Source organism: Sander vitreus, chromosome 8 (assembly GCF_031162955.1).
Source record: "Sander vitreus isolate 19-12246 chromosome 8, sanVit1, whole genome shotgun sequence".
NCBI classification, from domain to species: Eukaryota; Metazoa; Chordata; class Actinopteri; order Perciformes; family Percidae; genus Sander; species Sander vitreus.
In genome coordinates, this window is record NC_135862.1 from 34,184,339 (window position 1) to 34,200,117 (window position 15,779).

The 15,779-nt window shown below is 41.5% G+C and overlaps 1 protein-coding gene across 1 annotated transcript in view; it reads right to left on the reverse strand.

Moving 5' to 3' along the window:
• The window catches only part of ntrk3a (neurotrophic tyrosine kinase, receptor, type 3a), a 134,793-nt gene that overhangs the window by 52,716 nt on the left and 66,298 nt on the right, over positions 1–15,779 (reverse strand). Inside the window, exons 5-12 of the mRNA XM_078258072.1 lie at positions 14,757–14,911; positions 14,331–14,473; positions 13,065–13,209; positions 8,511–8,623; positions 8,001–8,184; positions 6,655–6,678; positions 6,047–6,093; positions 3,984–4,086 (exon numbers count right to left, since the gene is read on the reverse strand). Coding sequence (XP_078114198.1) covers positions 3,984–4,086; positions 6,047–6,093; positions 6,655–6,678; positions 8,001–8,184; positions 8,511–8,623; positions 13,065–13,209; positions 14,331–14,473; positions 14,757–14,911 — 914 coding nt within the window. The remainder of the gene's footprint in view (positions 1–3,983; positions 4,087–6,046; positions 6,094–6,654; positions 6,679–8,000; positions 8,185–8,510; positions 8,624–13,064; positions 13,210–14,330; positions 14,474–14,756; positions 14,912–15,779) is intronic.

The following is a 15,779-nucleotide window of genomic DNA, read 5'->3' on the forward strand; positions in this document are numbered from 1 at the left end:
TTCACTCCTGAACTGCAGAAGGAAATATTTTCCTCCCAAACAAAGTGAATGCAAACTGTCTGCTGCTTCCAGAGAGAAGCTGACTCATCCACACTGGATCTTTATCCCTTCCATCCCTCTGGATCTGCTGATATCATCACAGAGGAGTCGGGCGCTTGGGGCAGTTTACTCTCAAAAATCTCAATTCAATCTGAGATTCAAAGTTGGCAAACACTCACCTCTAGCTGTGTTCATGTCATCTTTACCTAGTTTCTTTACCTATTAAAGCAGTGGAAGCACTTCCACCTGTTTCTTTGAAAAGATGAAAACTCTGGATAAGGGAAAACAGGAAGATTATAGCTACTGATCATCTGTTGCTAATCATTAAGCTCATTACTTAATTATGTCATTATCTTTAAACTACAAACTGTTATCTTCCTTTCTCAAAACAAAACATTATGATGTGTACTGAAAAACGTACTTACTTTGTTTTCATCCTGTTTAATTCCATTTCCTTTTTATCTCAAAATGTTTGTGTGTGTGTGTGTGTGTGTGTGTGTGTGTGTGTCTGTTTCTGAAAGGTAAATGTCATTCCTCCAGTTTTACACATGAAGATGGCATCAAGCTGCATTATGGCAAGTGCAGAATACAGTTTTTTGAAGCTTTACTCATTCAAGGGACTACAAGTCACGATATCTTGCCCTTTGCTGCTTTTGTTCTTTTATTTTTTTAAATCTTAAGTCGCATTTTTAAGTCTAAATTCATTCATGTATTTCTATTTTCTTTTATTGACACATATACGTTGGGGAAACGTATGACGAGCTGCATGTCCCCTGTCCTTTGCCATAATGTGCAACGTAACGCATGCACTATGCCTTATGTGCGCGCACTCACGTATAAAAAAATGCATTGACGATGGCGACACCAAGTCCTCCCAGAGTTGTGCCTTTTGTCATTAGTTTTTCTTTCAATAACTTCGTAAACAGTGGCAGTAAACGAACAGTTACATGCAACTAACCCAACCAACGAAGGCAAGGACTAGCCAATCAGAGGCAGAGTAGGGTGGGTCATGCCTTCGCCGTGTAGGAAGGTATTATGACATCATTATGCATAATATTTAGCCATATGCTTCTGTTTGGGGGTGTATTTTCTGTAAAAAGGCCTTTCAGAGCAATGGAATTTTTTTTGTTTTGTTTTGTTGACAGGGAAAATGTACAGCTCCTTAGCAGAACCAGAATTAGCTATAAGATTATTTTCATCTGTAGGTCCTAGGCAGGAAACAGAGAATAATATCTCTGTCACAAATGTTAGTTTTTTGGATAATGGTCTGTCAGACAAATGGGCCAGTGGTCCAATGAGACATTTTACAAGACCACTGGATGCATTTAAAAGCTAGTAAGTGGACATTGAGTTAAGATTTTGTTAAATATGAGCAGTTTATTTTCTCAGGATACCCAGATACAGTAATGAGCTGTGATGTCACTAGGGCTGAAACGATTCCTTGAATAACTCGAATAATTTGATTACAAAAAATCCTCGAAGCAAAATTCTTTGCCTCGAAGCTTCGTTAAATCAATGTAATTAAGGTTGTAGGGCTCACTGGGTGTCTGCACGGAGGATAATTACTAACAGGTTGACGCTTCTGTGGACACAAGACTGACGGCCCAGATTACAAATGAAGGAGAGAGAAAACGACAGAAAGTTTGGGATCATTTTAAGCTGCAAACATGCTACTACATCATCTTTGTAGAAAACATCCAGTGTACTCATCCATTCCACGGAGCGAACCCGACACAAGGTAGCTAACTAACGTCTGCTGCTCTCGTCCACCGCGCTGTTTTACACAACTAGCCTTCAGCATGCTACTCTGCTAATAGCCATGTTTTACCAACAAGCTAAAATGAGAGCTGTCGGTTTGTAGTCTGACTGTTTATTAGTTTGCTACTAATCTTTGGAAACTTAGCTGCTGCCGGAGACAAACCGGCTCCTCCCCCCAGCATGGCCTCTTAATATGAACGTGAGTGATGTCTGCATTCTTTATTCTTTCTCCTCACTGTGTATTAGGCTTATGAAAATCTGTCCCCCAGAACAGTGTAGTTGAATAGCCCTGCTGTAAGCTTTGTACCGTCACATTTACCCTCTGGTTAGTGAACAGCTCTTTTGCATTTCCAGTGCAAAGAGCCAGAGGCAAGAAGGGGAAGGGGGTGAAAAATAATAATATTTGGGTCACCAAAAATGTACTTTTTTTTTAAGGGTCTTGGAAACCTATCTTTTGTGTATATATACAAAAGACAGGTTTCCTTTTTTTTTAGTAAACAGCAATAATAAATATTTACTATAGCTGTTTACTAAGTATTTCTTACTAAGTATTTCTTATCCGATTACTCGATTAATCAATGGAATAATCGGTAGAATACTCGATTACTAAAATAATCGATAGCTGCAGCCTTAGATGTCACACTGTACTTCTGTATATAATAACAACACTTATGACTAAGGAACAATACTCAAAACCAAACAGGTTGAGCAAAAGCTCCTCTAACAGACATCAATCCACCCGGCTCACAGCAACACCAGCTCCTAACAAGACACAGAACTCGAGCCTGGACATGTAGCTGTGCACCTGTGTGTGCTTGGTCAGGAGATATTAATTATTAATCCAACTCTGATCTACGCAACGCTGACTTCAGCTGTGCTGAAATCATGAAAACAGTGTTATCCATATAAAGCTAAGACGGATGTGGGAATACCTCAGCGTAGAATCAATCACTGCTGAAAACGTTGGAAAACGAGTGGAAGACACATGGAGGGAGAAAGAAAGAGAGAAGCATGGAGGGAAGGAAGGGACCCATGAAGAAACAAACAGACAGTGAAACTAACCCTGTTTCCATGACCCTCGGTTACCTCCCTTTATCTATCCTTCCATTCTTTCTTCCTACCGTTCATGCTACCATTGATAAGGATTCTTCTTTGTTAAGCTTAAATTATGCTTTCCATGTCCGCATAGCTGAAATAGCGGAAATGTATGTCACCGTGACATACATTTCCTCATCTGCCCATGCCTGTCTTCCCTCCCTGTCTTTTATCCTTCCTCCCTTCCTACGTTTCATCCTTCTGTCTCTTACTTGTTTGAATGCTGATTCACAGTATTGTTATCAGATTCATTCTTCTTTCTTTGGTCAGACACCATACAACCTTAAACCATTCACAAAAACTTCAGCTATTAGGCTCTATCTCAGCAGTTTGAAATCTTTAACAGTTGTTGTGAAAATTAAGTTTAAGTTTAGGGTTCCTTTCAGGAAGTTTATAATGGGTGTGTATTGTGTGACTTAAAGTGCTTGATGTCATCGCTAGAGCACGGAGCCTTAAAAAAATCTTAGTCCCTTCTCTATAACTTACTGTTGTAACACCTACAACTTTCATACAATATGCATGCATAATTATTCAACTTTTAAAGACATATTAATTAAAACAATCATTTCTTACAACTTTACCTTCTTCTTTAACCAGCAATCCAGTTTAGCTTTAGCATTAACTTTTCAAAAAATAACTTTAATTATTCCACATCTTTTTTACATTAGTGGTGTTATTCAACTTGTGAAATGCATACCGATTAAAACCATTCCCACTTTTCCAACTATTCTCACTACTTCAATTTCTTCTTACAGATTTAAGCTATGAATCCAGTTTAGCTTTAGCAATTTATCTATTCAGCATTCACACCCGTTTTCTGCAGGAAATGCATTTTCTAGTTATTTTGTAATCTTCTATTCCTCTCACTCCTAATGCCTTCATCCTTCCATTCAATCCACCAAACTATGTCTGGATGTATGAATACTACAGAGATATTAGCAAAGCTGACAGTGTCAGCCTTTCCATCCATGATTATGGTCCTGACCTTCATACCCGTCACACCTTTAATCTTCATTCCAGAGTCACAAACTGTGAGCTTAATGAAAGACATCTTCAGAAGGACAGAACCAATAGAAACACTGACTGCTTACCTTTCATGCCAAACTTTGAGCGTCGTCCATATTTGTTGACGAGAAGGAAGAGAACCACCAGCACCACACAGGCGAACCCTGCCAGCCCGACTGCTATGGAGACCTGCAGACGAGGGGGGGGGACAACAACAAGAAAGGTGGTGTTAGGACAATCATGGCAGATGCACAGGAATAAGGGGATTGTAGGAGCTCAGTTTCCATATAAAGTTAGCTGTGAATGTGTCGTCCCCAGAAGGTAACACTATCAGGCATACATTTTCCACCGGACACAATGTAGTCCCCAGAGGATGAACCACTGTTCGCTTTAGACACCCACAGGTCAAATTGTCAGTTTGAACACAAGATATTTTATCATCCATGAAATGGGATTTAAAGTCCAGTGTATTAGCAAAACTGTTGCTGAGACCGTTTGGGAGCAGCAGCTCAGTCCTTAGACACTTGGCTTTGGGACTGGAGGGTCACCGGTGCAAATCCAGCGCAGACCACTCGGAACAGAGTGTGGCCTGGTAGCTGCAGCGGTGCCAGTTCACCCCTGGGCTGAGCTGCCCTGGAGAAAGGCACCAAATCCCCAACTGCCGGGAGCGCCAGACTATGGCAGCCCCATCACTCTGCCATCTCTCCAGAGTAATGCATGTCTATAGGGCATATATATATATATATATATATATATATATATATATATATATATAAAATGTATGTTGTTCTATATTGTTTCTATCGCAATGTCAAAAATAAAGCAGCCAAAATGCATTACGGTAATATTTGCCTCATTTGAACGCTTTATGTTCTGATCGTTGCAAGTCTACTGAACTACATGACAATTCTTTTAATAATTTTTTAATCAGTTGTTGGAAGGTTATTTAAGGCTACTTCACAGCAACACAGATACACAATTAAACTCTTCTTAACGTTGATCCGGATCCACAGCTGAATGAATTGAGACAAACATCAGGTCGAACAAAAGAAAGTCTTTGCGGTTTTCATTCACTATAATACATCTATGCTACAAACGTAGCAAGTATACACAAATATTCATATTTTGGCTAAGTTTCACCCAAGTCCGTTGTCAACGAGTGGAAACACGGACAGCGTCACTCTGCCATTGCAATCACGTTGTGGTCAGGGGGTGTATCGTTCTTAAATCCTAAACTCCTGTTAACCATGCTGTCAACAGTCAAATGGAAGTTCTTAATAAAATGAAAACTACTCTTCTGCTTTTCATTTGTCTTTAAGTAATTATATTCACCATATGTTTTATTTATTTTTTGGATTACCAGAAAACATGCTATATCGTCATATACTGTTATCGAGATATGAAATGACCGATATCTGTATGGAAGGATTTGGCCCCATCGCCCAGCCTTTGTTGTGTGCATGTGTGTATTTTGGGTCTGTGTGTGTGTGTGTGTGTATTTAACAACGGCATGACACAAAAGAATTTCATCAAGAGATATACTTAAGTACTTCGTCTTCTTCTTCTTCTTCACATCGTGAGGGGACGCAATGTTTTTGACTGAATCATTCCATCACTATGGTTTTCCAATTTAATTTAAAGATGCATACAGTTATTCATATTTTTTCTGAACACAGATACAAACAGAAATATGTAAGAAAAAGCAGCCACATACACACACACTCTAACCCACAATGCTGCTTCAAGGCCTCAGCCTCAAGAGTTATCTTTTCCCAGACAATTACAGGAAAAAGATGAACTCAATTACATTTGGAACCAACTCTCAGGCTCACCAGCCACCAGGGGATTTCAGCAGATAGAAGCAATGGCGGAGGAAGGCTGGATTAAAATAGCACCGTCCGCTCTCAACACTCTTCTGGAGACACATTTTCTGATAGTTTTTCTACTCATTTGTTCCACATCTTTTCCTCGTAGGCAAGAGAATACACAGCCTAACTACAGACAGCAAATACAGAGCAAGTAGGGACATTACTACACATATACTTCGATCTAACAGTGCTAGCTGTGGGCTTTGTTTCTGTACCTGGGTGATCAGCGTCAACACAATCTCAGCCAAACACTCAGCATGTTTCATATTTCAGTCACTCACCCCAAACGTATCTTCCTCAGGTTTGTGAGTCTCTGCAGTTGGGGTTACTGGTGGAGAAACACAACAAGTAACAGACTGGGTTTAAAAATAACCAGAGGTTGCTGCTTCTGCAGGGAAACTGTGCACAAGTCCTCACACATGAAGCAGTAAACTGCAAAGCTGCTCTAATCAATAATGAACACACACACACGGTGAAAGACACATCTCTTTGAGACCAAAGCCCTGCAATGATACTGTCAGGTCAGTTATAGACACAATATCATCTACACTGGCAAGTCCAGTCCAGGTCAGCAGTCTGTCTCTGTAAAGATACAAATTCTGGCAAATTATAAATTCAGCACTGAAGCATCTTTACTCAGACATCTCTACATCCTGTCTTCAAGAAGAGTCAGTCTATGGGATATTTGGGGTCACTTGTTCTATGATGGAATAGTTATACTAAACCCTATTCAGTGCAATGTGCACACAAGCTGGTCATATAAAATGAAAGTCAGCGTGAACATTTGGGGCCTTATGCATGTAGAGGATGTCATAATGAAGAGCTAACTCTTTCCTTTCATTAATGTAAACCATTATACTATAATGACATTCATTTAAAAATCACTTACCATAATCATAATCTGTGTCTGGACCTGTGGAAGAAGGAGAAGAGGCTGTGAGACAGAGAAGGTAAATATAGAAAGGGATGACAAGAGATTAAAATAGAGACATATACTGTATACAGAGCATTATTGTAAGGTGTGAAGAGAGCAAAACAGCAGCAATATCTCTGTTAAGACCAGCACCTCTGTCTATATATAGCTCTTCTTCATTTACACTTAGACTAAATATAAGCTTTAGTTCATGCAACACAGAGAGTCAGAGTGCTGCTGAGGAGAGGCTGACACCACACAGAGCCCGGGCTCCACTGGACCCTGTTCACCATACAAACAGCTCTCTCACTATAAACTAAATTAAACTAAACACTGTACTTCTACAATAATGTTATATATTATAAAGCTATGGTTCAAAATCAATATCAGAATTTGATAGAAAGAAGGATTATTAAGACTGAGAAAATTGTCAAAATATATACACTGTTGAAGATGTGCTTAAGAGTACCCCTGATGACAGAAAGAGCCTAAACTAACTTTGTCAGTGCTTGTATACATGTGAGTATCTGGGCTGCCGACTGACCCACACACAATAAAGTAAGACGATCAGAAAACATGAGATTCAACAAGCCAATCAGATTCAGCTACCTTTCCTCTGTCACATGCAGGCTCATATACCTTTGCAAAGGTGTGCCATATTTTTCTTACAAGCCAATCAGAGCAGACTGGCCTTTTTCAGAAGGGGTTTTTATAGAGACAGTCACTAAAAAGAAGCGTTTTAGACCAGCCTGGTCTCAGAGAATTCCGTGAAATGATCACGAACTGTTAACACCGCATTACGTGGTGGTCGCACGGAATGTGTGAAAATTCCATGTGGGCACCACGAAAAGCAATGCCAATGTAAAGTCAATGAGAAGATGATGTAGCATTAAGAGAGACTACGATAGTGAGTAGTATGAAAGGCCGAAAATTCATGTAGGGAGGTTGGTTGAGGTGGTGGACTTTCACCCAGGAGAACGGGGATCGTTTCACACGTGTCACGTTTACTAAACCCAACCGTCGCTTTCTTCTTTTCCTAAACCCAACCGTCCCGTTCTTCTTTTCCTAAACCCAACCGTCCCGTTCTTCTTTTCCTAAACCCAACTGTCCCGCTGTTGTTAAGAGGCCGTGTTCATTTCACGGATGAACCTGAAAATGAGCATGATGGGAGCTTTGCATTTTCTATAATCTTGTTGCATTCTTTTTAATCCCTTTTCCCCTGCTCTGTTTGGCTGTTTTGTATCTGCATTCTGCCAGAAGCCTATGACATGTCTCAACATGTCCCTCCATGTCCCTCCATGTCCCTCTATGTCCCACCTTACCATCAAAGGGCTTGTCCAGAAAGTGGCCGTACACGGTGCTGGTGGCCACGCCCAGGTAGTTGCTGGCCTCCAGAGTGTAGTTGCCGTTGTTGTGGTGCGTAGGGTTTTTAAAGGTCAGGCAGCCCTCTACATAGTCCTGATAAATATCCATATCAGGACGCACATACTCAGTGTGGGATATTTCCTGAAAGGGCAGTGATGGGACAAGTGAACAGTGACATCAATAATCCAAGAGAGCAAAGACCTATATCTAAAATCATTTACCAACAAAAACCGAGAGTCATCACACTCCAAGATATTGTTCTATATGTTAGGTTCCTTCTAAAACATTATGAAAATTAATACTACTTATTGATATATTTAAGCCCAAAGTGCGGTTACAGTTTGTTTCTCGGGCAGTGTATTTCATTTTGCTCAGGTAAACAAATGAACAGAGCAGCCATCAAGTAACAAAGCATAATTTAGAAAATATACGTGGTACAGCAGATGGATCAGATGAATCAAACGCACCTCATCTTTGTAGAACCACCGTAAGGCCGGGTGGGGTGAACCGCGAACAGTGAACTCTATGCACGTGTCGTGGCGGCGTTCTGGCTCCTTCAGCTTCACGATCGAGGGGGGAACTGAAGACGGCAAAGAGAACAGAGGACAGATGAGCACTTCACTTTGGACTTGAACCAGAGGACAACATAAAGGTGTTGTATGGTGTTACACTGTGACTGCAACACGTTACACATCAGTCCATGAATGAACAAGAGAAGGAATACAGAGCCCGGGATTATCATTTTAATATCCTGGCCTCATCACAATCTCTTCCAATCGATGTAGTGTGTGTGTGTGTGTGTCTGAGTGTGTGTTTTCCTGTTCTCGTGTGTCTCTGTGTTGATGGACAAAACGCTTTTTAAATGCTGTTGCTGCAACAACGTCTGTTTGTAAGTTTTATTTGATTAGGACAATGCACATTAATATAACATTTCTGTAAATGCGCCAGTGGGCTAATTTTCAACTGTAGTCCTAATTACCTAGTCTTTATGGTGGGAAGAAACCAGAGCAACTTGAGGCAGAACATTCAAACTCCACACAGATAGGCCCAGAACAACCTGGATTCAAACCCAAAACCTTCTTGCTGGGAGACAGAAGTGCTAAACACTGAGCCACCGTGCTGTCATTAGCTTTATGCAGCTGGCTGTCAGAAATTCAAACCAGCACCACACACAGACACACACACACACACACACACACACACACACACACACACACACACACACACACACACACACACACACACACACACACACACACACACACACACACACACAGCTTGGTTGAGTTTCTTACTCCTCGTGAGAGAGTGAAAGGAGCTGTGGATGAAAGCACCCTTGGGTGTCAATAACCATCCAGGAACATGAATGAGACTATAGCCATGCTAGCATCACCTAGAGGCTGCAGGACATCACACCTCACGATGCTGAAGTCTTAGAATAAAAAACAACACACTGGACATTTTACTATTCTTGAAGCGGCGATTATCAATTATTATTTATGATGAAGGATCAAATAAGAATGTGTGACGTGAAAGGTGTCACATAGTGAGAATGATCACCAACCCTGCAGTTCCCCTCAGCTCCACAGAGCTTTATTGCCGTTTTTACAATCCACATTTAGTCGCCAACATACGTTCCAACAGACGTGTGGCTAGCACTCACACCAACCATGTGTCCTCTCAAACATCAGTTCAAACATCTTGAAGTTGCACAAACACAAACACGCCTTCACTTACATTTGCACCGCAAAGAGCTAATACTGGTCTGTTTTCATGCTTGCAGCTTTATACGCATTAGCCTTTAAATTGTGGTGAGGCTGGCGCTTGAGGAAAGGTCATATGAAATATGAAATATGGAAAAGTTGCATCAACTGTGGGACATGAATATAGTTTGTATATTTCATGATTCTTGGGCAATTGTATTTTGCTAGAGGAAAGGTCAGGGGTCACCAAATTCTTTAGAAGCCAATTTTTGTGGACCATCAACATCCACAGTGAACTTCACGGACATCTGGATATCAGGTTCCAAGGTTAGCCTGTTGATAGGTGTGTGTGCGCTGACGTGTGGAATGATTGGTGCAGTCTATGTGTTGCTTTCAACACATAGTCACAGATGTGAATCAGTGTGCAGCGTGTTTCTAAATGTGCAAACATGAGAGCTTTATATTGACAATAATGAAAACAACTTTATTTGCTTCACAAGTCAATATTCCAGCGGATGGTTAGCGTATAAACCTGCTGCTTTGATTACAGTGTTATGCACACCACCCTTTTATGTCACTGTGGCCGTGCTTTTTGTTTGTATCTGTTATGTATTTGTAATTGCTCTGCCACTCAACTCTGTTTGCAGCTTGTCATCACACATTTGAATGAAATGCCTGCTCTGTACCGTTTTTGTCATGTTTTAAACATGAAATCAAGTCATTGCAATGATGTCAGTAATTTGTCACAATTTATTTTGAACTGCATGCATCGAGGCCTTTCCATAAAGCAAACACATAATTAAATTCTCCAGGAAGCACTAAGATAACTATTATCCATTACTTCCAGTCATAACGAACCACAGCTGGACTCTGAAATGTGGTCAAGAGGAGCTACAGGCAGCTGCGGCCGTGGTTTTTTAGTTACGGCAAGGAGAGGCAACAACAATGGCCGCTTCTAACGAGGTTAGGATAATACTGCAAGACATCACTTCTATCGGAACTGGAGACTAAAGGGTGTTTTGGCTCTTCTCCCGACTGGCTTCAGCAAGAGTTTGATAGACAGATGGTTCATCCAATCACCTGCCAGGTATTTTTTTAAGTTTTTGCCCATTTTCAAACACTTTCTCAATGACGGTTCTCTGTAACAAACCATCTGATGCTGTGAGGTCACTGTTTGTTCAGATTCCAAGAACAGCAAAGACATGAAAAGGACAAAGACTCCACTAATGAGTCATATTTTCAAAATGAACAAGTAACAAGAGAGAAGGAGCAGCTCTGCGAGGAAACACCAAGAAGACGTTCCTTCACCAGCAGGGAAACCACATCCACTGCCCACCCCCAGCTGCGTGTTGGCTGCAGGGACAGGAGACAGGTGACCTTTTTGTGGCTCAAATGAAAACCGTAGCCCACTCTAACCAACCGCTGTCAGCAACGCACACTCAGATAACAAGTTTGGATTTTAAATGAAAGTCCTCAGCTCATTTACTGTAAGCTTTTTGTATGTGCAAATGTTCGTACTATGTGCATCACTGCCACAAATAAAACATGAATAAATAAATGAAGAGCAATCCAGCTATTCTGCAAGAGAGAATTAAGATTTGAATTTCTTTCTTGGATTAGCAGTAAGGAGCCAATTATTTAAATCAGAGGTTCTCCATAGTGCTTCACAGCTACATGAGGAAACACGGAGGAGTGCTACAGGTAAGCTTAAAACAACCTGGAGGCAGTGTACTATCTAACAACACAGTCTCATCCTCATTGGGATCATATTTGGGATTGGAAAAAGCCAGACTATTCACTCATACACGGATTCAGATCATTTGCACCAGTGTGTCTTTGACTCTCCATCCTTTGTGTATCCACTGACCTGGCCACTGCTGTCTCTAGCACTCTTTGGCTTGTCCATTTTATTACTGATGGAAGACAAGAGACAAGACTTTATTGCCCACATAACCAGACTTATACCCTTCCTCATAACCTCAGAACACATAATCAAGAAACTTCAAACATATTATTCCAGGCACAGCAAAATGCACTTTTACAACTGACAATAAATACAAATAAAAATACTGCTTCTGGAGCCTTACAGCCCTCAAACTAAAGGAAACGAGTCATTTAACAAAGATGTCAACATTGCACTGTTCTGGCACAAATGCTTTTTCATGCTTTAAAGCCTACTTCTCATCCATATTGACTGCATCTCTGTTGCAATATATACTGTGCGGCCTAGGCGCACATATATATATACAGTATATGTGCCTGCGCTCTCTCTCTCTCTCTCTCTCTCTCTCTCTCTCTCTCTCTATATATATATATATATATATATATATATATATATATATATATATATATATATATATATATATATATACAGTATATACGCCTGCTCTCTAGGCCACACAGTGAGGATCATCCGGGTCATTTTTGGCTCCATGATGGCTTCATGCTCCACTGAGAAACTCTCAGAGCAATGAATGGGGCTCTGTCTCCAACGCTGCATCCAGGTCTTATTATTATTATACATCCATGGTCCAGATGCATGGATGTACTATGATGAAAATGTTGTGGTCTGAGTCATCGATCTTGCCATCAAAACTATTTCAAGCTTCAAAGTTTTGCCGGTGCTTCATGAGGCGAAAGTTCAATAATCAAATGCAGCTGTAGGCAGTGAGCACAATTCTGGCTCATATTGCTCAGGTTCCAGTACAGAGCTAGTTTCCTCAGCGGCCCGTGTTTTTAAATTCAAGCCTCAAGTTTGAATCGCCACGTGACAGGATACAATATAAACACAGACACACACACACACATACACACACACACACACAAACAGTGTAGGTCAGTGTGTGGGCTGTAATGATGATGGATGGGCCTGTTGAGCGCTAGGATAACATTAATAAGTACTTTCCTAAAGTGACCATTAAATGGAAAATAGAAGAGTGCTGTGTGTGTGTGAGTGTGTGTGTGTGTGTGTCATTTAATTTCTCTGTCTCTGAAAGGGGAATATCATTCCTCCAGTTTTACACATGAAGATGGCATCAAGCTGCATTATGGGAAGTGTAGGATTCAGTGTTTTTGGAGCTTTACTCATTCAAGGGACTACGAGTCATGATATATTGGCCTTTGCTGCTTTGGTTCTGACCATTATTTTTTAAATCTGTCCCCCAACTCTATGGAAGTTCAACATGATGAATGAAACAAGTTTGTTATACTCTGAGCTACTAAGTAGATGAGGTAGTAAACATGTGCGTGTGTGTATATGTGTGTGTGAGTGTGTGTGTGTGTGTGTGTGTGTGTGTGTGTCTGTCTGTGTGTACTCACAGTGAACAGTTAGCTGGACCGAAGCGTTGGTCATGCCCACTATGTTGGTGGCAGTGCAGGTTAGCAGGAAGTTGTTGTCGTCTCTGCTCACGTTGACCAGCGTGATGTTGATGGAATGAATGGTGTTGTTGTCGTAGACTCTGGCCTGGAAAGACAGAGAACGAATGTAGCATGGCAGCAGGCAGCTTCACTAGTGTTGTAAGCAAAAGGAAATGTAGACTTTAGTTAGCTAGTTAGCCAGGAGTCTAAGTTAGCATAAAGGTAATAAATGATGCTGCATTCACACAGTTGGTGGAACAAGAAGAACATGTAATCCTGGTGTTATTCTGACTGAGTGGTAATGTTTGGTTACCCACATTGTTAGCCTTGGACTCACAGCATTTAAGTGGCCTAAATGAGCTAAGTTTACAGTGGTATGTACTGTAGGCTATATGAAGTGGTTTGTCAATATAATGTAGTGTTAATACTGGATTTTTGTAGATGTCGCTCCCGGTGCTGGAGCCATTGAGCCAACAGTTTGCTGCCACTTCTTGAGTTCTTTAAAAGTGGAAGATATCTGAAACTCCTGATATCCTGAATTACAACTATGGCTGGCGTGAAGTTTTTTTTTTTTTATCAGTTGCTTCTAATTACTATCTAAATTATATGGAAAATGTAACTCAGTACTGGTTAAATAATACTGTAACAATTAGATTTGCTCCCTAAGGTTTGCTGGTTGGCTATGTGACCGAAGCATGGAGTATGGTACCAAGTGCTGAGGTCATAAATGTCAGCATGATAGCCTACAACACGCTGACAGTAGCTAAACCTGAATGTTACATATGTATCAATGAGTGCATTAGTACACCAGCTTTGAGCCTTATCCTGGGTTTGACTTGATTGGGGAAATGATGTTTACATGGAGCCTGATTTTTTAGATCATCTATTCTAACAGCATCCAGGTGTCTGATCACCTGTGTGCAGCTGTGTCTTGATATCTCACCATATCAGTCACTAAGTTCTGTACCAACCTGAACCAGGCATTTACCTCAGCATCCTGGTTTCTATCGGAGTACTCCAGGGAGCTTATCCAGGTTTCTGAAACCTGTTCAAATGCTTAACACATAACTCCTAGAACCTGATCATTACCAGGATAGTAGTGCTATGTCAACACACGCACAGGCAAATTCACAAAAGGATTGCACATTGCACAATAAGACATGAAATGTACCCCTTACGTGTGTGTGCGTGAGTGTGTGCGTGCGTGCGTATTTGTATCCTTCCCACCTCCTGTGCATTGATGGAGTGCAGGCCATTGACGGGCCAGTCCACCTCAGGTAACGGGGATCCCGAGCCGTTACAGATGGCCGTTACTCGATCCCCCTCGATAACAGTGAGGTTGCTGTGGCTGACGCTGATATCTGGCAAGTCTGAGAGAGAGAGCACGTAAGGGAAACTGTATCATACCCATGTAGACATTTGTGAGCCAATTCTGAAGATATAAAGCCAGGAACCAATGGGCTTGGAGCAGAGAGTAACATCCAGGGGAGGAAGTCAGCAAGTAGTGAGAGACGGACTGACTACGTTTGAGTATTTATTGAAAAAAAAGATATATAGAAGAACCCCAGCTCTATAATGGAATCAGCTTTATCGTTATGAGCAGTAAGAATTCCCAGTCATTAGGGCCGGGGTGTGTTCACACTCTGAACTCACCACAGTTGCTGATGTTCATGTTGTGCAGCAGAATGGTCCTGTTGCCGTCAGCACAGTGTAACTGTTGGCTGCTTAGCCCCGCATCTCCTCTCTGTTGCCATAGCTGCAGCCAGCGGATCTCACAGCCGCAGTCAAACACCACCTCCTCTAAATGACTGGACAGAAAGACAGGAAGAGCAGTGACTGTAATAGCAGCACAGTCACACTCATTACACGCTCTCCCGCCACACGTGCATTTCCTCACGCAGGACGAACAAATGTAGAACTGATAACTCTCGTCAAAACTGCAAGACTGAGACCAAAACTAAAAAATCAAACATCCAGATGTATGTACGGGCAGATTACCAATCAACTTCAACTTTTTAAGTGAACTATGTGATAAATCAGCATCCTTTAGGCTCTGATGTCTGGAGGTTGGCAGGTCTGCTGATTAGCCATACTTATAGATCATTGACTGAGATAATTGAACTGGTTTTTCATTGTTAAACGCTTTAAGAGATCATATTTCTCCTGTATTAGCTTCTCTGCATTGGCTTCCTGTAAAATCCAGGATTGAATTTAAAATCCTTCTCCTGACCTACAAAGCTCTAAATGGTCAAGCACCATCATATCTTGAAGAGCTCATAGTAACTTATTGTCCCACTAGAGCACTGCGCTCCCAGAATGCAGAGTTACTTGTGGGTCCTAAAGTCTCTAAAAGTAGAATGGGAGCAAGAGCATTTAGCTATCAGGCTCCTCTCCTGTGGAACCAGCTCCCAGTCTGGGTGCGGGAGGCAGACACCGTCACCACCTTTAAGAGTAAACGTAAAACTCTCCTCTTCGAAAAAGCTTATAGTTAGGGAGTGAGGAGTTGCAGCGTTCATCTAGACCGGCGAGGGAAGGTGTGTAGCCACAGTCATGACGCACTGCCTCCCTATCTCGGCTTCTCTTCATAGAAAGCTTACTATATTTAGGGTATGAGGAGTTGCAGCGTTCGCCTAGACCGGCGGGGGTGGGTGTGTAGCCACAGTCAGGGAACACAGC